Source organism: Pterocles gutturalis, unplaced genomic scaffold (assembly GCF_000699245.1).
Source record: "Pterocles gutturalis isolate BGI_N339 unplaced genomic scaffold, ASM69924v1 scaffold7580, whole genome shotgun sequence".
In the NCBI taxonomy this organism is placed as follows: Eukaryota; Metazoa; Chordata; class Aves; order Pterocliformes; family Pteroclidae; genus Pterocles; species Pterocles gutturalis.
In genome coordinates, this window is record NW_010140651.1 from 36604 (window position 1) to 60410 (window position 23807).

The 23807-nt window shown below is 38.2% G+C and overlaps 1 protein-coding gene across 1 annotated transcript in view; it reads left to right on the forward strand.

Moving 5' to 3' along the window:
• GAK (cyclin G associated kinase) overlaps positions 1-19694 on the forward strand; it is a gene marked incomplete at its 3' end in the record, with an annotated part of 42831 nt that extends 23137 nt beyond the window's left edge. The window contains exons 11-20 of the mRNA XM_010083750.1: positions 2756-2805; positions 2898-3046; positions 6229-6351; positions 8167-8300; positions 9542-9736; positions 10719-10836; positions 13691-13770; positions 14103-14296; positions 17067-17540; positions 19527-19694. Of these exons, the coding sequence (XP_010082052.1) occupies positions 2756-2805; positions 2898-3046; positions 6229-6351; positions 8167-8300; positions 9542-9736; positions 10719-10836; positions 13691-13770; positions 14103-14296; positions 17067-17540; positions 19527-19694 (1685 nt within the window). The remainder of the gene's footprint in view (positions 1-2755; positions 2806-2897; positions 3047-6228; positions 6352-8166; positions 8301-9541; positions 9737-10718; positions 10837-13690; positions 13771-14102; positions 14297-17066; positions 17541-19526) is intronic.
• Positions 19695-23807: the final 4113 nt, after the last annotated feature.

The following is a 23807-nucleotide window of genomic DNA, read 5'->3' on the forward strand; positions in this document are numbered from 1 at the left end:
TATTTTGTGAATGCAATTGTTAATTTTAATTGCTTTTAACTTAATTTGCTGGAATGATCTTTGGTTTAATATTAGTTATGGTCTTCAAGTGCAGCAGTTCTCTGGCAAGATTGATAATGCCAGCCATTTACACTGTGAAAAGATTTTAACATCTAATTAAATCTTCTTATTTTGTTTAGGTATTTATTCTGCAAAATGAGAATTCATATCTTATTTGCTACATTTCCTACTAGACATCTCACTGAGGAAGCCTTGAAGTAGCTTGGTATCATCAAAGCGACTAAATATTGGTGTCATAATATACTTTCCTGTTTAGCTCAAAGTCTTAAAAAGCACACAATTTTCCATATGGATCACAAGCCAGAAATTCTCCATGCAGTCTCTTGATTTGTTTTCTTGCTCATCTGCTCTTATCACTTGCCAGCAACATTGCTATGTAAACAAAATTTCTGCTGTTAACAACAGAAGGAGACACCTTATTCCTGATATTTAGTTACAGGGTTATTTCTTGAAATGTGTAGGAATGGTTGCCTGTGTGAAGAATACGCATTTTTTTTCACTTTCCTGACATTTAAAGCAATCTTGGCTACCAGTCTGTCATGAAACAGTCCACTAAAAACAGAGTACCTTGTGTTCAAGCCTTACTACTGAAATAGCTCTGAAATCTTCAGAATGAAGTTCAAGGAATTCAAGGACAAGGTCACATGTTTTGGGAGACTTGTGTTGATTTTGCAGTTTAGCAGCTACATTTTAATTAAGGAAGCACAAACATCCTGAAGCTTTTCCAGTTGTACCAGGCATACAGATTTTTTTCCTGCAAAACAGCAAGCTTCAATTGGGTCTGCTCTGTTAACATACCAAGGTGCATCTTCTCAGCAATGTGTTTATGGTGAGATCAATGCTCCTAATAATGTTGCATTTTAATTTAGACAAATGGAAAAAGCAAAGCTGAATTGAGTGGTGTTGCTAGCAAGAAGTCAGTGTTCCTCAAGGAATGGGAGTGAGCACTGCTGTTTTTTTGCTCTTAATAGTTCCGTGCTACTGTTTTGAGTTGCTGCTTAACCTTAGTGTTATAGCATTGAAGAGATAGTCTGACAACAAAGCAGCATTATTGTGTTAGCTGGTTCTTTGTCTTGATATCAAAAAAAGTTGGCATTATTAGAACGATCTGCGTGTTTTCTTGCTTGAAGCTGGTAGGCGTGAGCAATAAATAGCATTTGACACTTCTCAATGGTGTAAAGGACTATGCTTATCGCTAATTTTGGTAGGAAATCATAGTTGGTTCTGAATGTAAATTTCTGCCTTAATTAGTTTGGCTGCAACAGTGTTAACCACTTGAGCTACCTGATGAGGTTATGTCCTTACAAAGGTGCAAAGCATTCTGAAATAGTGTTTGTCTGTTTTGCCTACCTTCTTATGCAAGATTTTTCAAGGCTACGTGTTTTAGTGCTATAGCCTAGTCAAATTCTCAAACTTCCTTGTGGTGTTTTCAGTTTCTCTTGAGACCTTGGGTCATTATTGCTAGCATACATTTATGCCATTCTGCATAAATACCATTTAATGTTCTTGCTTGCATAGCAGTTTTTTTTGCCTTATCTAAAATCCTTCTCCCAATCCTTGTAAAGTCAATCTTTTAATCAACCCTTCCAGTCTCCGTCATGTTTACTTGCAAAGCAGTAAGGAATCAAAGCCTAATGTTCTCTTAATGTTTCAAAATTTGAGTGCAATATCCTAGGTCTGCTCTCTAAAGCAGTGTCTTGAAACTTTATAGTGATAGAAAAGCATTGCTTTGGTAGTGCCTCTGTATTCATTAAACATGCATCATAGTGTTGTGATGATATTTTGATATTCTGGAGATAGTGTGCTACTGACTTAAGTTAGGGATGTCTAAACCAAATTCTGTAGTTGAGGTGGTTTTTTTTGCCAATCAGGAGTGCAAACCCATGTGATTATACTCAAGGGTGTTTGCCTGCGGTGGGGCTCTTCAGTCTTTTTCTCAAGCTTTTTGGTCCTCCTACATGGCAGACACTCTAGAAACAAAAAGAAGTAATAGCTGTCTTAAAATAGCAAATTATTGGCATAATGTGGGTGATTAGGTACAGATGAAGGAAGTGGACCTAAATTTAAAAAAAAAAATAACAACTGGGAGAACAGTTTTTCAAAAAGGCTGCTCTTTAAAACTCTGCACAACTTAGGAGAAAGATGAGTAATGATTAATGCCTTGCTCACTATAGGAGTTTTGGAAGTGAACTTTAGGAGGAATTATTTAAATGAGGAAAGAGGTTCAGGTATCCTCTATTCGTATGGAATCCAGAAATTGGGCAGCATGGCCATGTGGGCCAGATAGTAACATGCCAGAGTTACATAATTTAAAATGTAATGTTTCAACAAATGGCCTTTGTTTTAAGCATTGTGATGTCCTTGGTTTAAGATGCTAATGCATCCTCATTAGGCTTTTAAACTGATAGCTATAACGAACATTTGTTGGTAGGAGCAGGGTCTAGAGGAATGAGTTAAACATTGAAGGCATCTGTACAAAACCCCCAGGGATGGTTTTGTTGCAACTGATGTAAATAATTAACTGTTCAAATACAATATCTATTCTGAAAACCTTGAAGTGTGAGGCAACAAGCCTCAGATGGAAGAAATAAAATGCTAGTGATGGTGGCAGGTGTAACCTGAGAGACTTGGGTTTTAGAGATATGGCTTGAATGGTTGTGTTTCCGAGTGTTAACTCCAATGTGTTCTGTTTCAGTTATGCAAAAGGAGACTTGGATATATCCTACATCACTTCCAGAATTGCTGGTATGGTAGCTATGTCTGTCTTAAGAATAATTTGATTGCTTTTAATGTATGAAAGAAGTGAATACTTCACCTGGTGTTTGTTCTGTCTTCAGTGATGTCCTTTCCAGCTGAAGGTGTAGAATCTGCCATCAAAAATAACATAGAAGATGTGCGGTTATGTCTGGACTCTAAGCATCCTGGCCACTATGCTGTGTACAATCTGTCTCCAAGAACATACAGGCCTTCAAGATTCCATAATAGGGTGCGTATAGTTCTTGTGTGTTTCTATAAGAGGTCTTTAAACACAGTGTCCTGATAATACCTTCAGCTTTTGATTGTGAAATGTTAAAGTAGGCTGCATAATCAAAAAGATCACAAAAGAGTAACTGTAAACATACAGTCAAAGAGTAAACTATATTCTGCTTGTCTTTGCTTTCAGTCCGGACTTAACTGATGAAAGACTAATCTTTGATCTTACTGACTAAACTCTGTTTCCTAGGCTAGTGATAGCCTTGAAAACATCTACAGGTACCTTACACGTTTCAGAATTAAAAGGAGAATACTTAACATAATAAAAAATGTTACTAACATTTCAATCTTTCCTACATTCAGAGGTTTTCTTTTGACAACTGATTTGCACCTGTTTACTGGACTTTCTCCTTGTCCCACTATATACTATCTGATTCTCATATGGCACAGCACTAGCTGACTGCCTGTTGCTGCTGCCTGAAATATTGTTATAGTTTAGCTGAGCCTTCACTAGTCTTTCTGGCTATTTCTCTGGTACTGAAATGAAGACATTTGTCTAATTCAGTAAGATAGTGAGGACAGTTCGTTAGGTGCTGAGATATTGGACTTCAGTGTCTGCTCCTAATAGAATGGTTTGGGTTGGAAGCAACCTTAAAGATCGTGTAGTTCTAACTCCCCTGCTATGGGCAGGGACACCTCAACTGTCCTGTAAGTTGCTCAACAGTGGAGACTGTTACTGTGTTGTGAGGTGTCTAGCACTGGCCACATTAGACCTCACTAAACAGTCTGTGGTGATCATGCTCCTTCCCAATAATACTGACTGCACAGAGGAGAGTCTAGAAGCATTATTTGTTACAGGAAACCCCTTTTGGGCCTTATCCTGCAGAGCCGTCCTTAGTATTACTTCAGTTATCCAAGTTCACTTAAACTGTCAGGCTGAGGTATGTTTAATGTATCAGTCTAGTGCTTGTCACTTCCTTTTGTTTCCTTGTAAATTTACAGGCAAGACAAAGTATTGTCACACCTGAAAAAATGATAACTGCCTCTTTGAGTGGAGGCCGTCAACTTTGTTGTGGTTCAGTATGAGTTTTAAACTGAGACTGTTCAATGTGGAAGGCAAAGCTTAATCATGCAGAAAACCTCTTGCATGATTGTTTGGAGCAGGTACCGCAAAGCAAAATCTTCAGCAATGCTTTTTAGCACTAGTTTGCTGTAAAGTCCACTGAGGCTGACATAGTGGTCTGATTTATTTCACATCCTACAAAGCTATCAATCTCTATTTATGGCATGATAAATTCTGTGACTGGGAAGTTGTTTACCATGGGATGGTTTTTTGGTTATTCAAGTCTGAGGTGCCTATACATTGATACTCCTGTTACATTGAATGGTAATATAAGTACAGCTAGATCTACCAGGGATCTGGAATGTTTCTGGTCTACATTTCTTGTTGGTATTCATTTTGTCTTATAATATTTTGTTTTCCTGGGAAGTAATGATAGATTATGACTTGTCAAAACATTGTAAGTTCCTGCCTGCTTTATTGGCTGGGAGTATTTAGGAGGTTTCTAAAAAACATTGTCTTCTGTTTAAAAACAAAAGACAGCTATTTTACTTGGAAAGCAAACTCTTTAAAAATATTGGTGAAATTTTCCCTGTCCATCTTGGAAATCCAGATGCACAATGGGCAATACTGACTGACTTCAGCCAGTATTGGGGGAGGCAGCCATGTAGTAAGCTAAGGAAGCTTAGTTTTGTTTGGTGTCTGCAAAAGGTGATTGTGGTAAGCCTTAAACTTGATCAGTGGAGAACGGCTTCTGAAATTATTAATTCTGACACTTTGCTTAGTAGGTATTTCAGGAATTACATACTCCTGCTTTCATGCTGTATGCTATCTATATGGAACTTTTAGAAATTTCTTTAACCTTCATTAAAGTTAATGGTAGTTTTGAAGTCTTCTCTGCTAGTTTTGAGTCCTGCTTGGAACAGGTTGTTCAGAGAGGTTGTGAACTCCCCATTGTTCTGCTAGTGATCAGAACATTTTGAGCTTAAAACATAAGCCAAGGAAAATAAGGTAATGTTTCATGGTATACATCTTGTAACAAAGCTAGCAGAGTTTGAGCAGAAAGTGAATGGTAATTCAGAAAAAAAGTCAGTTCTTTTGCTTTTTTTTGAATGCATCTGCTTTTCTAGACTGTTGCCTCGTTTGTAGGTTTGCTGCAATATGATTCTTTCACTGCTATTATATTATCTTGTGGTGAACAGGAATGTAGAGGACTTCTTGCCTTGGCCTTTATTTGTTCAGTGTTGACTTCGCAGAAGCCTTCACTAACGAAAAAATGTTAATTTTAAATCTCTTGCAAAGTGATGTTTTTTCAAACTGCCCTCTTTTTTAATTAGAATACAATGAGAAGCTGTAAGAGACTTTGTATGTCGGTCTGTTTCTTTCAGGCTTTTCCACTGAGTTTGGCACAAAAACAATCTTGTTAAGAATATTCTGTGGTAGTTGGTCAGTTCAGGTAATTAATCTCTGAGTAGCCCTTGAACTCTTTTTATCTGAGTAAGAAAACATGTTGCTAATAGCAAAACTTGGTCTTACATATTCAGCAACTGTGATCCTGTAAAACAAATAGAAAGCTTGCTTTGTAAGTTGTTTCCTTGGTCTTGGCAGAATATATACTCTTTAGGTGTTGCATGTGCTCAAGGATCAGGTTTTGTATACTGCATTCTTACTGGACATCTGATTTTAAGAGTATAGACTCTCAGATATTTTTTGGTAGTGTTTTGTAGCACTAATTGTAGAAGGAATGTTACTTAACTGTTGAGGCGCTTTGAAGAAAGTACAAATGTAAAAGCAACCCAAGTCTTTCTGCTTTTTTTTTGCTTAAGAATATGTGCACAAATCAAGTTGAAAGCTGTTTTACTTTATTCCTTGCTCTAAGAAAATTTCATATAGAAGTCTGAGTTGTTGATACTTGTAGTGTAGCAGACTATAGACAGGACTGGAGTGTTATTGCACTTACTCCTATGAAGTGCATATACACTGTGTGAGACAACTTTTCTTCAGCATCTTGCTTAATATCTACCTGAAAGTGTAATTAAAGTGTAAAATTGCCTCTTATATACATGGTTTATGCTATGCAAATGTATGTGACTATGTAATCTCTTTTTTCACCTCTGCTGTTTCTCTCATTGCAGGTTTCTGAATGTGGCTGGCCAGCAAGACGAGCACCAAATCTTCAGAATCTTTATAGCATATGCAAGAACATGCATTTATGGCTGAAACAAGACCAGAAAAATGTTTGCATTGTGCATTGCCTTGTAAGAAGTTGACTTAAATTGGAAATACTTGTCTAGCTTTAAACTGTGAATAAGGATGCTAGTATCCACTTTGTGAACATTCCTGGCTTTCTTTATTGTGAGGCCTAGGGGCAATTCCATCCTGCTATGTCTTTAGGAAAATTTGTTTGCATAAATTTTCTCTGTAGGCAAATTAGTAGGATAATGTATCCCTTGCTTACTTGCACGTAGCATGGAAGGCAGTACATAAGAGAAATTAAGGCAAAGTAGCTTTTGGGAGAAAGAATCTGCTCTAGTATTTCAGTGTTTGCTCTATTCTTTGTTCATATTTTCTGAGTGACAGCTAGGTGTACAGTGCATTTCCCACTGCTGTCCATTTAAAGTGTAATCTGTATCCACAGAATTGCAGAAACTGACTGAGACTTCTGGTGAAACTTGCTTTTGCTGGCAGAGGATTGCTGTGTAACTTCCACTGTTCTTTAATGTATCATTAACTTTGATATAACCCTAAAAAATAATAAAACTCTTGATAAAGAGCCACCTCATGTCAAACATGGGGGGGGGAGGGGGACGAATTTAAAGAACAGTTACTATGCTCAATATTTGAAAACATGAGGTTACTGTTACATTTGTGTAAGAGAACTATATGTGAAATTTTGAGGTTCTTGTTTTCCTGTGCAGTAAAAAGAGAAACATGGCAGTTGTTACAATGCTTATGATGCTGCTGCAAAGCATTCATAACCAGTTCTTTGATACGGTATAGTAGTCTATATGGAATATCTCTATCAGAATCTAAAAGAGGATTTGCTAATATAAGGGTACTTTAAGTGTTTTGCAAGGAAAAGATCAGTTAATGTCAGCTCCTGAAAACTGATGGGATTTTCAGTGCTGTTGTGATGTTAGGAATCTAATTCTATATTGAATTGATGCTTGTAGTATCTCAGTATCACGTGATTGCTGGTCAAGTAGGTAAGAAGCAGATATGATGAATTAGCTCTGGTTTTTGTAACGTCTTTCCCTTGAAATGTTTCCTTTAAGGTACCTAACTCATTCCTTTTCCTCAGGTGTGAGGGAAGCTTATATGTGTATGGCTGCATGCCAGATGTGATGTGAAGAACATACTAGAAAAGAATTAGCTGCAATATATGTCTTCGACACATCTGTCTGGAAATTTTTGTAGATTTAAAAGCTAGGAAATCTAAGCTGAAAAGCATGCTTTATCTGGTAGAGAGAGAATTTTTTTGTCAATACATTTCCTTGCATAAAAAAAAAACATGAGAGTTGCTTCTTGTAAAGGTGAAACTGCCTCTAGGTGGCTGGGATTCAGAACCAGGTAGGGTTCCTTGGTCTTCAGATCTTTACTGTAGAGGTGTTCAGTGTTTTATTTCCTTCTCTTAGTTCTGTGGCAAGCTATTAATCTCAAGGCAGTTTTAGTCGGTAGACTAAAGAGTTTAGCATGGCTTAGTTCTTCTGAATCTTAGGACTTCTCTTGCAGCACCAGCCAAAAATAGACTGAACAGGGGGTTTGGGTAGCAGCCAGGAAACAAACTTAAAAATGGGTATTAGTGACAGTAACGTAATAAACATCAATTGAAAATGTCAAAGTGTTAAGCTAAACCAATTATTTGCATTTGAGCAAGCAGATAATTTGTAGTATCTTCTGCATTGTGTGGAAATATAATGGAAACATTTAACATCCAGTTACAAACTTCAAATCTAGTGATTGCACTAGACCTTGGACTGCATTACATTAAATAAGGAGACAAGGTGTTCTTCAGTAACTTCTGTAACGGTTTTTCCTCTAGGTTTAATAACAAGGTTACTTTTTTTTTGCAGGATGGAAGAGCAGCGTCTGCTGTTGTAGTTTGTTCTTTTTTGTGTTTCTGTCGTCTCTTCACTACTGCTGAAGCTGCAGTTTATATGTTCAGTATGAAACGCTGTCCTCCTGGCATTTGGCCTTCTCATAAAAGGTATGGTATCAGTCGGTTTGAAGAGTACAGTTGAAGCAAGTGAGGCAATTGTTAATATGCTACTATTTTTACAGGATACTTTTTAGGAAGATAAATTATTTCAATAGTATCTGTGTTCAGGCAGCAAAATACTTGGAAAAACAGATGTATCATGAGTAGAGAAAGTAGTTCTGAATTTTGTGAGCCCTTAAGTTGCTGGTGATGTTATCAAAAGTGAATCAAACATGACTTGTAGTGAAGAAATGTTAGGAGTGAAAACAAGGGTATGCACTGCTTTTGAATGCTCTCTTAAGTATAAAATCCTCTTCCACATGTGTAAGACTTATTCCATGTTTACTAGTTTATTACAGTAGGTTTTACTGTGTCAGAACACTGGAAGTTCTGTGGAAAGACCAATAGTGATTTCTGCCAGTCTTTTCTGTCTAGGTAAGAATGCCTTCTGGTTTTTAAAGGAGTGCATGCAGAGGTGACTTTCATATACTTTGACAAACGTTTTAAACTGATTATTTGATTTAGTTTGGTAGATCCTGTAACAATCAAGTCTTGGTAGTAAGTGAGACTGATAGTAAGGGTGTGTTACGGAGAAAGGATTAGATTCAGAAAGGTGAGAAGGAAGGATTAGTTAAGCATGAATGACAGATTATGCTGTTGTACAGATTTACTTTGAGTATATTTAATGGGTCCTCTACAAGATAACTATATTAATGAGAATAAAATTAAAGCCTTTCGGAAGCTTTGAGTTACTAGCTTCAGAACCACTGTCTAACTTGGATCTATTATGTGGAAGATACAAAATAATTAGTTCTCCTACTTTGGTGTTGTAAGGCCGCTGGAAATATTTGCTAGTTTTACAAGTGAATATGTGTAAAGCTACAGACCTAAGGCAATGTCTGGAGTTGTCTGGAAGGTGGGACACAGGTGCAGATGAGTTTATATGCAGTGCAGTATTCAGTTTTCTGGGCAGTTTAGTTTTCTGTTGTGGTGCAGCCATCAGGCTTTTGTACAGAAACTGTGTAGTTGTTAAATTGAGAGACTGGCTAGAGATCATAAATTCTTGTCCATGTTTCTATTTAACTTTCATTATGTGAAATTCTATCAGATTTGAAAATCCATTTGCTGGAAGTGCTGTTAAGTGTTCCCAGTGTTTTATTGTTACTATTTGTTGCTGCTCAGTGACTGGAGATTCACCCATTTTTAGAATTTGGTTGTCTGGCTAAGTGACTACCTTTTGGTTTTGGCAGGTACATTGAATATATGTGTGACATGATGGCTGAAGAACCCATTATTCCTCACAGCAAGCCCATCCTTATCAGATCAATTGTCATGACTCCAGTCCCTCTTTTCAGTAAGCAGCGTAATGGCTGCAGGCCTTTTTGTGAAGTTTATGTGGGAGATGAGAGAGTAACCACTACCTCCCAGGAATATGACAAAATGAAGTAAGTACAAGTTATGATTTGCTCTTGTTTTTTACAGAGTAACTTAAATATCAAGTCCTTACTGTGTGGAGAAAGCATGATTTTGCATGTGCCAGCTGAGCAAAAAGCTTTAACATATAGAGTAGCTCCTCTGTCGTCTTTTAGCTGATCTTGAAAGGTGAATTGTGGGGAAGAGACAACATGGTTGTAGTAGCAGCTTGAATCTGTTCCTGCAGAACGTGGGAATGATGGTGGGGTGGTGCTGTGGGCACTGGGAGGCAGATGTGAGCAAGACTCTTTCCTCCCACTCCTTGTGGTGTAAACTAGGAAGACAGATACCTGGTGTACATATACTGAACTGACCATCCTGTTTTAGTCATGCAAGCAGGAAGGATCCTCCAGGCATGGTAGGTGTAAGTGGTCTGCTTATTAGGCCCTGTACAACTCCAGTGTCTGCTGTTCTAATACAGCACAGGAATTGCAAATGGTACTAGCAGTACTAGGTATACACAGTCACAGACAGAGGAAAGATGAGAGAATATTGAAGTCCTCCCAGCTTTCCTGTAAATCCAAACCCTGTAACAGGTTTAGCAGCTGTGGGGTGTTACGTTTCCCCCTCTATTTCTCTACCACTGTCCCTAGACAGGAGTCCTAATATACTGCAGCAATACAGCTACATTTTCTCTGCACCTTTCTTTGGAACAGCTTTCTTCATAATATTCTCACTGGCATTGCCCAGTAGCTCCTTGAAGACGTGTTTCTCCCATATTTGTTTTGAGAACTATGGATCTAAATATGTCTTGCTCTGCTGTAGGCAACTGTTAATCTTGTTATTTTTAGAGCAGATTTTAATTTTAATCATTCAGAGCAAATTCCTTCTCCATAATAACTTGAACCAGATTTTTATAGGTTGATAGTGAAGGTCTTGGAGAAGCCAAACTAAACATAAGGTAATAAACGATTTTTTTTAAACAAAATTAACTGTGGTTGCTTTTTTCTTCAGGGAGTTTAAAATTGAAGATGGAAAAGCAGTAATTCCATTAGGTATAACAGTCCAGGGAGATGTTCTCATTGTGATCTATCATGCCAGGTCAACACTAGGAGGCCGACTACAAGCCAAGGTAATGATAAATTTAGCAGTCTGCGTGGAGGATTTGCATCTTCTTGTTGCAGTTTTTTATCATGCTTACATTTGTGATCTCATTAAGGATGCGGCTTTACTTGCTCTTCTTCGTGAAGTTTTCGGTTTTCGGTTTTTACTTGAGAATTGAGCCTTTTCAAACCTAATAAGTATGTCCATTCTTAGTGCTTCATGTAGATGCTTTGGTAGGCATTTCTAGAAATTACTTCCGTAGTGATAGGTATTATGTTTGCATGGAAAGCCTGTAGCCATTTTTTTGAGGCATTGACTGTTATCTGTTAGGTTGCACAACAAGCCAGAACTTCTTAATTCTATACACACGAACTGAAACCAAAGGAAAAATATCGCTCAATAGAAAAGTAGAATTCTAGGGACTTCTTGTAGAAAACAGGCTAGAAAAATCCATGTGGTTTTGTACCCTATTTTAGAGTGAGGTCAAGTTTTTATAGCCAATTTCATTACTGATGTTTGTTCTCCTAAGGAGAAAACATTTCTTTTTTTAATTCAACTATAGATGTGAATGTATTGCAAGATCACAAAAAACTTTCTAATGAAGCCTGTCTTCCAATTTCTAAAAAAGAAGCTTTTTTTTCTTCAGATGAGTGACCCAAATTAGACTTGCAGATCCATGTAAAAGGCAGGAGTAGTGCAAAGTTTAGGAAAACCTCAGGATCGTGAAAATTGATCCAGAGGTTCTTCAGGCAGTTTGCATATGTTTGGGACTGTCCTGGGTTCAGCTGGGATAGGGTTAATTTTCACAGAAGCTAGGAGGTGGGCGTAGCCAAGGGGGTGTTGGATACTGTGCTGACTTCGTGCCCAGGATATAGGGGGAAGCTAGCTGGGAGAGAGGGGATTTCGGCACAGTGGCTCCAGAGCACGCTATCTGTCAGGCTTCACGTGGTGAGCCATTCCATTGTATATTCCTATTGATGTTATTGTTGTTATCTTCTTTTTCTTGTGTTGTAATATTAAATCTGTCATTACCTCAACTCATGATGTTCTACATTTTGGGGTTTTTTTAAATTCTTTCCCCTCATCTCACTTGGGGCGGGGTGGCAGGGAAGGGAGCAAGCATGTGGTGCACAGTAGCTGCCCCCACAGACAGGGGCAAACAAGCATATTCGTACATATCTACTATTGCTGACATAAATGGCTTTCCCTATGTATTTTCCTACTTTGTAGGTAGGAAGGTCAGTATGAAATCTTGTCATGTTGCAGAGGTTCAAGACTTTCTTAATGTCCCTAGGGTGCTTTGGGGCCAGATCTTCCAGAACATCCCAAAACTGAAAGCTCAGTAACATGGTTCTTTAATGCACAAAAATAACTAGGGTGTGGTTCAAGGTCATCAGTGAGGAAGGTTTACAACTGGGGAAAATTCAGCCAAGGTTAGGTTATACTCATTGGGCAATTTCCGTTTCACTGATGGTAGGGTTTATTTGATGTGGTTTCTCTGGCATTTATTCACTAGTTGGAAAAGATTAGAATTTTCTCATACATCTGCTGTAACACATGATACGTCAATAGTGTTTGATCCTGGTTTGTAACTTTGATGGAACGATATGCAATGTGTTCTTAGTTTTATGTACTCTAAATTGCCCCCTGAAGCTCTCTGCAGAACTCTCATGGAGATCAACCACCACATTTCAATATTGCTGTTAAGTGCCTAGAGCTGTTTGTTGTGAGTCTCTCCTTCTTGTGCACAGTTAATTTGAGAGAGGATTTAGTTTATCTTCTGGAAGTGTCTGTCATAGCAAGGGATTAAGAAAACTGATTTAATAGGGTGTTCAGGTTTTCATGTGTAGTTCAGGGTAGGGATGGATGGATGGATCAGAGAATCCAGTATGCAGTATATCGATGTCTCTCTTGTACTAAGGAGCCCGGCACTGGACACAGGACTTGAGATGTGGCCTCATCAGTGCTGGATGGAGGGGAAAGATAACCTCCCTCAACCAGCTGGCAGTGCTTTGCCTGTTACTTGACTACTGGTTGTGATGTTCAATAAATGCTCATTTACAAGGAAAGCTTTCAGCATTCAGTTTTATTATATCGTATTTATTGGACTATTATTGCATGACTTGCTTTGTAGTGACTGGCCAGACTATTCCACGTGTGTTGTAACTAAAGCCAGGGAACAAATACACGGTGGACGTACCAGTTTGCTGTAGTTTGAATTTGTGTGAGACCACAAGCTACATCAACCATCTATAGTAGCATTTTCTGGATTTTCATATGCTGATCAGGCACAGGAAAGTAGTTTTTCTGTCATCAGAAGAGAGAGTTGGAAAGTTGAGTGGTTATAATGAATCAGTTCCGAAAAAAACGTATAATTCTATATGGGATGAATGGTTGACTTGAGAAGTTTCACACAAAAAAAGAATGGTGGCATACCTTACAAAGTGTCCTTTTAAATGTGCTCTATTTAAAACTGTTCTGAATGGACTCCTATATATATGAGCTATTTCTTGATTAGTGTATGGCACTGTAAGTTTTTGTGAGTGTATGTTATTCAGAAAAGTAGTAAGGGTCATACAGTTCCAGCCCCTAGAATAGGGTCTGGAAATATTTAATGCAATTTGATAGCCTGAGGTTAGTGATGACAGGAATCTGGTTCAAGGTCTGGTTTCTGGTAATAACAGATTTATCTATATTCTGTCTTAAACTGCATTTAAATCTCAATATAAAGTGTACATGGAATTAGCTGAAATAGAAGCAAAACAAACACTTGAAAATATTTTAATACTGAAAATACTCTGCATTATATTATAAAGGCAGAACACTGTGCATACTGTTCATGTGAATTTATGTGGTTTCCCTGTATTTCTTGTTTTCAACAGATGGCTTCAATGAAGATGTTTCAGATTCAGTTTCACACAGGTTTTGTGCCCCGAAATGCCACCATAGTGAAGTTTGCCAAGTATGTTGACACTCTTTTGTAGGAGGCTTTAAGAAGTTTTCTTAACTGATTAACCTGTCAAATGAACATATGCTGAGGGGAGGAAATACAGTCAGTGTAGGAAGTGGATTACTTCAATTGCAATACGAAGGTTCTTTTGTTTTCTCACCTTAAGGAAACTCAAGGTTTTCTTCATAATACAAAAAAATCTATACCAATATGATTAAATATATAGGAAAAGTAAACATATTTTAAGCCTTATACTAATTGCTTTAAAGTTCTGTGTTGGACTGAAGTGAATTTAATCTAGCTAGACATCGGTATCAAGAATCTACTTGCATGCATCTTTACAGGTATGATCTGGATGCCTGTGACATACAAGAAAAATATCCTGATTTATTTCAAGTCAATCTGGAAGTAGAGGTGGAGCCCAGAGATAGACCTAGTTGTGAACAGCCACCGTGGGACAACATGAATATAAAGGGACTGAATCCCAAGATCCTTTTCTCCACCCGAGAGGAACAACAAGAGATTTTATCAAAATTTGGTAATGAGTCTCTTGAAAAACTAGAGAACATAAGGTTTATAACGTACTTAGTGTTTGAGACTTTTAATTTCTGACGTTCCTTTAAGTGAAAGAAATTTAAAAGGTTTTTTGTAAATATCACCTAAATTTGCATTGTATGAAGGAGTATAAATTATCCTCCAATAATGGATTATAATTATCCATATTTTACCTCTGCTGTTATTACATTTGCTTGGTTTAAAGCTATGAATATGCTATTGGCAGGAATTTTAGCAAATGGAATTGTGACAGCCAGGATTTGTATGCAAAAGTCTTAAAAGAACTGTGTTTGGCTAAAAACTGGCACCATTATCATTTCACTTAAAATCATATGAGCATTCCTCACAAGTGGTCTTAACTAAAAAATGTTTTTATCGAGGTCCTTCTTATGCATAGCCAAGTAATGCTGTAAGTCAATTTCTCGACTTTTCCTAATGTGGCTAGGAGATGTGTTTTTTTTTTTAATACTAGATATTCTGTGCTACATCTGTAGATGTCTGCATTAATTACAATTAATGCTGTCCAGTGTCTTTCTTTTTCTGGTATCAGTAATTAGCTTTGACATGTTCATTAGGGCTCTTAAGCCTTCTCTGTGCTTCCAGGATAAGAAGCATGATGGAGATTATTGTGGTGATTTTTAGTACACTGTACATGAGATCTTACTCTCTTAATATGGTACATTTCAGTTTCTTTTGATACAAGGTAGTTGCTGCTATCTTTTATTAGCAGGATATATTTGGTTTGTGTTATGATTTAGGTCACTTCCTATTTAACTTAGTTTATACAGATTTTAAAGAGTTGTGTGTGAACACAAGTCTCATCTCACTCAGGTTAAGAGTAATTTTTACAGAACCTCATTGTCAATGGAACACCTTACTACTGACAGTAACTTTCATTTCTGATTGATAAATTAAGTGTAAGGGTTTCAAATTCCATTGAAAACATTTCTTAAAACTGGTGGGAAGGGAATAGGGTGAGCAAGTGCTGTGAACTGGTTTTATAAAACTTGCCATGTTAAAATTGAGTTTGCACTATTTCATTAATCATGATCTTTCGTGTATGTTTTCTGATACATTTTTTTCACTATCTCTGTAAGCTGCAACTGAGTATGTGGAAGGAGGGTGAAAAAGTGCTCTACTAGTTTGGTATTTGGATGTAGACAAAACTTTTTCCCAAGTGTTCATCCCATTCTTTTCAAACAGTGGATGAACACGTTGTAATTTTGGGATTCTCCTTATTTGCCTTGGGAAAATCTCCTTTTTGGGAGATGATATAGCAGTAGGTAACTCAGCCCACCTTAGTCTTACAGAGAGTCACTTAATATCTGACCTCAGTAAAATAAGAAATGTAAGGAGTAGTTAATTGCAGCATGCAGTGTATTACTCCTTTGAGAGACTTATTAACAATTCCCTGTACTTCTTTGGCTTTATATGCTGGTTTTTTTCTGTAGCTGCATTTGCTCTCTTCTGATATTCTGTTCCTTATTGCAGATGTTTGTAGCTCTTGCCTGTTTTAAGGGATGGCTGGTACAAGTGAGATGTTATCGCTGTTTTCCTACAAATGTAAATAGAATGCTTCTGTGTTTTGCTGAGTCTGACTTAATTTAATGTTAAACATAGGGTTTTACCAGCCGTTGCAATTGAAGAAAACTTAATATTGCCAGTTTCAAATGGGGCGGGGGCAGGAATTTGCCTTTGCAGGATGATAGACTGAGACAGTTGTCTTGCTATAGCAGTTAGTCTGCAAGTCCAATACCAGCTGCTATGACCAGGATTGAGTTTTAGAAGTTTCTTTCTAAGGATTATGGCTTAAAATCTATTTTACAGGGAAACCAGAGCTGCCTAGACAACCAGGTTCAACTGCACAATATGAAGCAGAAGCATCCCAGCTGGAGCAGTCTTCAGAAAGTGCACCTACTGAGACAGAGTTCCCACACAGTAGTAGTACTGATGCAAATAACTTCTTTCATTCTCTGGACTGGAAAGGTACAGGTCTTCCTCTGAAGTAACTTTGTTTTGTATGTTTGTTGTCTTGTACACCTTCCAATGAGTGCTCAAGCCTTCTTAGGCAGCAAAAGTCACTATTCCCTCAGACCATGAGAAAAAGCTGTTTAAAAAGTGGGATCTGCAGGTTAACAAGTGGTCATTCCACTTCGTCTGGATACATCCCAAGTAATGTTTTTTGCATTATGTGTGACTTAAATGCTAAGATAAATTATTCTTTTTCTGCAAAAGTCTTCAAGGTTTGCAAGGAAGCCTTTGCATTTCCACAGCCCCACTTAGGGTGGCTGAGGAACAGAGGAAACAAAGCAGACTAGCCAGTGGGGTCCAGATCAGTATGTATGGACTGAGAAAATGTAACTTTATAGTGCATATGTAAGTCATTTTTCTGGGTTCTGCTCTGTTGGTAAAAATGTCAGTAACTGTTTATGCTGTCATTGAGTGAAGCAGCAGTTACTGAGTGACCTAAGCTGTAAGTGGTACAGTGTCCTCAGGTGAATCTCCAAGTCACTCATTTTGAAAAAATTTTGAATACCTGCCCTTCCAGTGTGACAAGTATGGTTGTGAGCTTACCCTTTACCTACCCTGTAATAAGAGTTGGTAGGCAATAGTTAGTTCTTTTTTCATAAATTCTTTTGTGACCTTTGATTAATTAAGGATTGATTCCGTATGATCTCAACATGTAAGTCTGTCTTATCCTAGATGGCAGAAGCAGCCTGGTAATCTAAAGCTGTTATTTCTTTTTATTGAAGAAGGAAAAAGTCCGGAAAGTGGAATAGAGGACAGTTCATCTAAAAAAGATAATGTTCAAGTATCTGACAGGGAGGAGAGTGATCCTTCAGATGAGGAATTTCCTACATTTTCAGGTGAAGAAAGTACAGTAATTGTTGATGAAAAAGACTCTACTACTCCAGAAGGCGAGTTGCTTTTTGAAGCCAGTTTTGAAGCTCCATCTGCACTGTCAAAACCTCTTCCTGAAGAGAATGTAGACTTACTGGGACTAGACTCTGATATTCTACCAGAAGAGAAACAACCTATCTCAGAAATAAGCTCTTCATCAAGTAATGCAGACCTGTTGAACAATCTGTTTGTGGGTAATGCGTCACAGATTTCAGAAGAGCCCACTGGAGATCTTCTTGGGCAAGGAACAGATTTCTTTTTCAGCAGTCAGTCTCAGTGTCCAGCTGCTACTCAGGGCACGTCTTCAGCAGCAGCCATGTCTTCAGGTACGTGAATTTAACATCAGTACTCTTCAGCTGAACAATGGATAAAAACTGCTGCTTGCATTGTGCTTAGAAAATGGGTACCATGTTTTGATCTGTACACTGAATATGTTGGTCTATAGAAAGAATCTGCATAGAATAGTTGTTTTTACTGCATGAAGGAAACAAATTGCTGTAGATTTTCCAGCTATTTTGTTATGTTGCCAATATCCTATTAGCTTTAAACCATGTGAAGACGGAATTATCAAATTTGGAATTTCAAGGAGATTCAGTAAAGAATCCGTAGCTTTCCCATAAAAATGGTACATGCTAGATCTTTTTCTAAATCCATGTGTAAATAAGGTCTCTTGCTAAGGCATAGAATTGTAATAACTTACTGCTTTCTTGCGTTTTACATAAAGCAAAAGCATTGGACTGTCCAGAGCTGTGCTGCTTGTTAGATAAAACGTCTGTGTGTGATTTTTGGTGTTAATCACATAAGACTGCTAGGCAGCTGGAAATCCTGTGGATTACTATTCAGACCAGTAGGATGATAGTGCTGAAGGGTGGGTTTTTTGCTAGTTTTACTGATGTTGGTAGCTCTGTATCCTGCAAGATAACATTACACATTGATACCTATTTGGTACTTAAAACAAGGTGTTTCAGTTTAGAGGTTCTTTTCCTCTTACCAATCCATAGTTAGCTCTTTGTCACATGACTAAACTTTTGGGAATAGCAATTCTCTGCCTTGAAGTTACAGTAAGATTTTTGGGAACATTAGTCAATCTGGGAAACTGTTACAAGGTTTAGCCTATTTGCACAAAGATAATTCACTTGGACTAAAAGCTTTAATCTGCATACAGCTGCCAAGTGATTTTGTAGAGCAGTAAGGTGATTTCAGGTATTTCTTTTGAAGCAGTTCAGCATTGAACTTGATTATTGTGGTCAGTGAGGAATCAATTTACCTTTTTTACATACGCAGAAGTCTATAAAAGAAATGTTACTACTTGGTCTTTGTTTAACTGTGCCTTTCTTGTATGTACTCCATAAAATACTTGAGCAGTAGTCATGTAGATATCTGATTCAATCTTTGAATTGGATAAGAGAAAAATAATTGCAGAAATGAGAATATTTGGCCATTCCTGTATTTCAGTTTGCACATGGAACTTGTACTTGAGGTTTTGTGTACGTGCAATGCTATAGTAAGATAGCTTGATGTCAATCCAAGGTTTGTTTTTTGAAGTGTTACTGAGTCCCGTACAATGTGGTCATCACCTCAGGATATGCTAGGGCATTATGGTACTATGGTTTTTCCTCCTCTTCAGCTGAGTGAATTTGGCAGGACTCCCTGGGCTCTTGAGGATTTTGACCCTAGAGGGCAGTAGAAACAGGAAGATCTTCAGCCATGATTCCAGATGACTGTCACATGCTACCCCATGCTGACTATAAATACTCCTCCAATTAGTTTTTTCTTCGTTGTGATCACTAGAGACCTATTGAAAGCCTTGCTTCTGTTGGTTTTCATTCTGAATTGACGTGCTTTCTGCCCCAGAGTCACCAATGCCTTCAAGTCAAAGTGATAGTATGAATGTTTTATTTGATATTCTTTTTAGTAGTTTAATAGTCTGTGTTTAAATTCTTTGGAGGTTTGGCATTATAGAGCATTTAACAGATGTAGTTCTTCGGTATGCAGTCACTCAAATTTAATGTGTCTTACATGGATGAAATTAACAATGTTATTGAATGTTACAGCCTTGCTAAGGATTTGTATTTGAAGACGTAGCAGTTCGTATTGTGTATGGCTGAAATAATTTTTGTACCAACATGAAAGTACTGATGTCTAGAGAAAGGGACAGATGGTGACTCTTTGCCAAGAAGAATTCTCAAGCTGCTGCAGTTACCAACATGAACTCTGCTTTTTGTCTGTACCCCCGGAGGAGTAAGGCTTTTTCAGCTTTGTTTACTCTAAGATTTGTCATAAAATAAGTTTGTTTTCTGCTTCTTTTTTAGCTGATCCTTTTGACCCATTCGCAATGTCATCAAGTTCAGAGACTCAAGCTCTCTCTGGTCCAGACCTGTTTGGGGGCTTTCTTAATCCAAGTTCAACTACAGCTAGTACATTTCCTTCCACACACAGCTCGCTTCCACCTTCTTCCAGCTCAGATTTCTTAAATTTAGGTAAGTGTACTTGTGGTGTTCTGTTTCTCAACAGATTCTCCTGCTCTGTGCATTTGTCTTTTTGCTTAGTCAAGATGGATTAGTGTCTTAATAGATTCAGTTGTTGTGACTACTGTTTTGTTTAGCTCCATGTTCTGGGAATGCAGGTCTAAAATGCACCAAGTAGCCAGGGTTTCCTGTATTAACATCATGCTAGTATTTATGATGTCCGAAGATTTCTAGCATTGCTAACCTTCTATTAGGAACTGGAGTTTCTGCTGTGAGCTCTTAGAACTAAGGGTACGCAAACACCTGCAAACAATTCTGTTTTGATTGTATTCTGATTTTAAAAATTTTCTGGAAGCCTTGGAAAATAAATGAGTAAGTCAAGTTATTAAAATGCAGGCTGAGGCTAGCTTGAACCTTCTTGACCTGAATGCATTCTGGTAATATACTTATGGAGACATTATGTAACACTCTAATCTTGCTTGTTTCATTTAATTTCTCTGTATTCTTGGTGAAGCCTTTTACTTATGCATTTACTTTAAAATGTATTCATCTTTAAACAAAAGCTTTGTGATGTGTTCAGTCTACCTATATCACCACGATAAGCACATTATTTCCAAGTGCAGAACTTCTAAGCATGCTCATTCTGTAAAGAGAAACATAACCTTGCAAAAATGTTGGAGTGGTAGATCTCAGTGTTGCTTTTAAAGTCTGATTTTCAAAGAAAAGCATGGGTCCTCTCCATAGAGATGGGAGTTGTTGTCAGTCTGTAACAGCTCTTCTCTGCTGCTCCTTCATCCTCACACTGTTCCTCTGCTCCTGCGTGGGTCCTTCCCATGGGATACAGTCTTTCAAGAACATGGATCTCCATAGGGTGCAGTCCTTCAGGAATAGACTGCTCCAGTGTGGGTCCCTCATGTGCTGCAGCACATGCCAGGAGCCTACTGCTCTGTGGGCTCTTCTCCATAGGCTGCAGCTTCTTCCAGGGCGTGTCCCCTGTGTGGGGTCCTCCACAGGCTGCAGTGCAGATATTTGCTCCTCTCTGGTCCTCTCCATGGGCTGCAGAGGAATCTTTGCTCTGGCACATGGAGCACCTCCTCCCCCTCCTTCTCCACTGACCTAGGTGTGTGCAGGGCTGTTTCACTCTCACTTTTCTCATTTCTCTCACACTGCTGTACAGTGTTTTTTACCTTTTCTTACCTACAGTTTCCCATAGGTGCCACCATTGTGACTGAGGGGCTCAGCTGTGTCCTGTGGTGAATCTGCTGGAGCTAGCTGCATCCAGCACCGAGCAGCCCAGACCTCCTCTCACAGAGGCCACTCCTGCAGACCCCCACTTATAAATTGGAAGCAGTGGTATCACATTCTTCACCCTGGATCCAGGAGCATTTTCTTCTCAGAGCTTGTTGTCCCTTCCTTGTTGGACAATCAGTCTAGTTGACTGTGCCTCTGGGTGATGCAGTCGGAGTGTTAGCTGTAGAGAAACTGGATTAAAAAAATGCAGTATTTGCCTGGTTGAGGTGAGGGCTCCTCCTTGAAATAAAAGGCTAGCCAGCTGATGCCCACTCTACCATGTGTTTAGGCATTATATTCCAGCTGTGGTTGGTTCTACTGAGATCATCCCACTTACTGCTTCCTTTGCAAAATTTTTGTTCTGTTCTATAGATACAGTAGCAGCTGTATGTTTTAGCTGTATACTTGTGTAGTTGCCAGTCTTACGCCACTTTTAGTTATGAGACTATTGTTGTCACTATATGAGGTTACCAAACAGATGATAATTTTTTTCTGTTCAGTAGAAGATTTGATCAATACTGATCTGTGGAGCATCATCTCAGTCAAACTCTCACTCCAGAGGCAGGAACCTCTGGAGACTGTGTAGTTGACCTGGTCAAAGCATTGTCAAAGCAGCAGGCTGCTTAGGACCATGTCCTTGCTTATTTTTATTATTTCCAAGGATACAGACTACAATTTCTACAGGCAACCTGTGCTGGCGTTTGACTGCTCACACAGAAAAAATGTCTTCTGTTTGAATGGAGTTTCCTGTGTTTCAGTTTGTGCCCATTGACTCTTGTCCTTCCACTGAGCAGCCTGAGAAGAGTCTGGCTCAGTCTTTATTTCTTCCTATTAAGTATTCATGCACATTGATAAGATTGCCCACCCCTAGTCCTTCTCTTCTCCAGGTGAAACAATACCAGTGCCCTCGGCCTGTTCTCATATCAGAGGTGCTGCAATCCCTACATGACAGAATCCCCTTTTATGTACTAAATTTAGGTTGGAAAAATACATAACATTTAGAGTAGAAATTAGTATTTTACCTGCAACCTCAAGGAGACCAATATCAGTGTTCAGTTGTTAGTAACATTTGAGCAAGTACAGAAGAAAAAGAAAAAATATTTTTACATTGGTCTTAAATGCTGATTGTTTATGCTTATTCTTTCTGTTTTGGTTGATAAGTTGCACCCTGGTAAATGCATTAGTGTACCTGCTATTTTAATGTAATTTCTGCAGCTTTCTGTCAACATAGAGGAAAAGATACTTAAATGTGCACATCATCTTCTCTTCAGTCTGCTGTTACACAGTGATTTCTGAATACCTCTGTGTTGCTATGTAGACTTTGAAAACCCTATGGAAGTGGGGGAATTGGGATAACATTTCATGCTCCTTTAAGTTTACTGTTCAAATGACAGTTTTTCTATGTGTTTAGCTGAAATGAAGTATGTGAGCCTTTAGCAGTTACAGGTATCAATTTTAGCAAGGAAGTTGGGAATATGAATAACTATAATGTTTTTAATACGAATGAGTGAGTGTGAGTGAAAATGTTGAGCAATTGCTGCTAAAATGGCAGTGTATTAACATGGCAATTTTCTGTGAAAAGCTGTAGTAATCTGTCAGAGAAGCTAGTATGTGTGATGAATGTTCACTTCAGAATTGATAACCTGCTCTTAAGTGGCCACACCTGCAACAATAAGCTATGGTCAGTAGCTGGAGGAATGTCTATTTTTCCATGGTAGGTATCTGGTCAGTGAACATTTTTGAGAACAGAATTGGTTTGTTTGGATATACAAGTAGCAGGTCGTCTCTAATGCAAGTCAAGTCAGGAATGTGTTTCCCTCTGGGAGAATGAACTGATCTGATCAAAAGATAGTAGGATATGTGGAAGGTGATCAAAAGAAACCTGAGTGACAAGTGTAGCCTCCTGAGTACAAGTTAGTTTCTGTGATGACTCTGTCATCAGTCAGGCTTTAGATAAGGTTAAAAAAAACCCTGCATCATACTAAACCAGCCTCTTGGTTCACAGAAAATCCTGTTGTCTGCTGTGATTAAAGGATTTCCTGTAGAGGTGACAAGTTAAATAAAGAAAACCTAATGTGAAGTTGTGTGTAGGATATAGTAAAATGCAGGTCTCTCATTTTTGGAAGCTGGAAAGTGTGATCTGATTACCCCCAACTTATTCTTACATCATACCTTAGTTTCAGCCCTGTTAGTACAGAATTATACCCTGACCTCCAGTGGTATACTGCTGTATGGATAAGGATTATGAGTATGTGCATTAAAGAAGAACTTAAGGGACAAGCAGCTATGGATCTGCTTGCCCATGATCTCAATTGCTTCAACTTCTGGAATATTCCCCTGTGCTTCATGTTTTACCCTTTCTTTAGATATTCTGCTCCTTTACCTGTAGGTACGAACTCCAGTGTGCAAGGTTACAGAAATAAGGCATTCAGCATGTGGTCTTGTCGTACTTCTTTAGAATATGTACAAGTCAGAGTATCAGAGTATCATGTTGGTAATGCTATTTCTTGATGTTAAAATCTATTGTAATGCCCAAGTTGTACAATTAGAAAGAATGTAGCATAAGAATAAACAATTTCAGGTGGTGATTGGTCATATCTGCTCAGTATATACACTTTGTACTCCATTGTTTCAGATTTTTCTGATGAAAGCGTAGTGGATGTATGTTAGCTTGTACTATTCATAGTGAATTTACTGCTGTAGGCTACTCACCTCTTTGTTCAGCGTGGGAGATGTGATGAACTAGACTGCCCTTAAACCAGCAGTTATAAAACACCTGATTCCCACAGTGTGTGCTCACTCTCTTTCAAATGCATTCAGCATTTACTTTGTTCT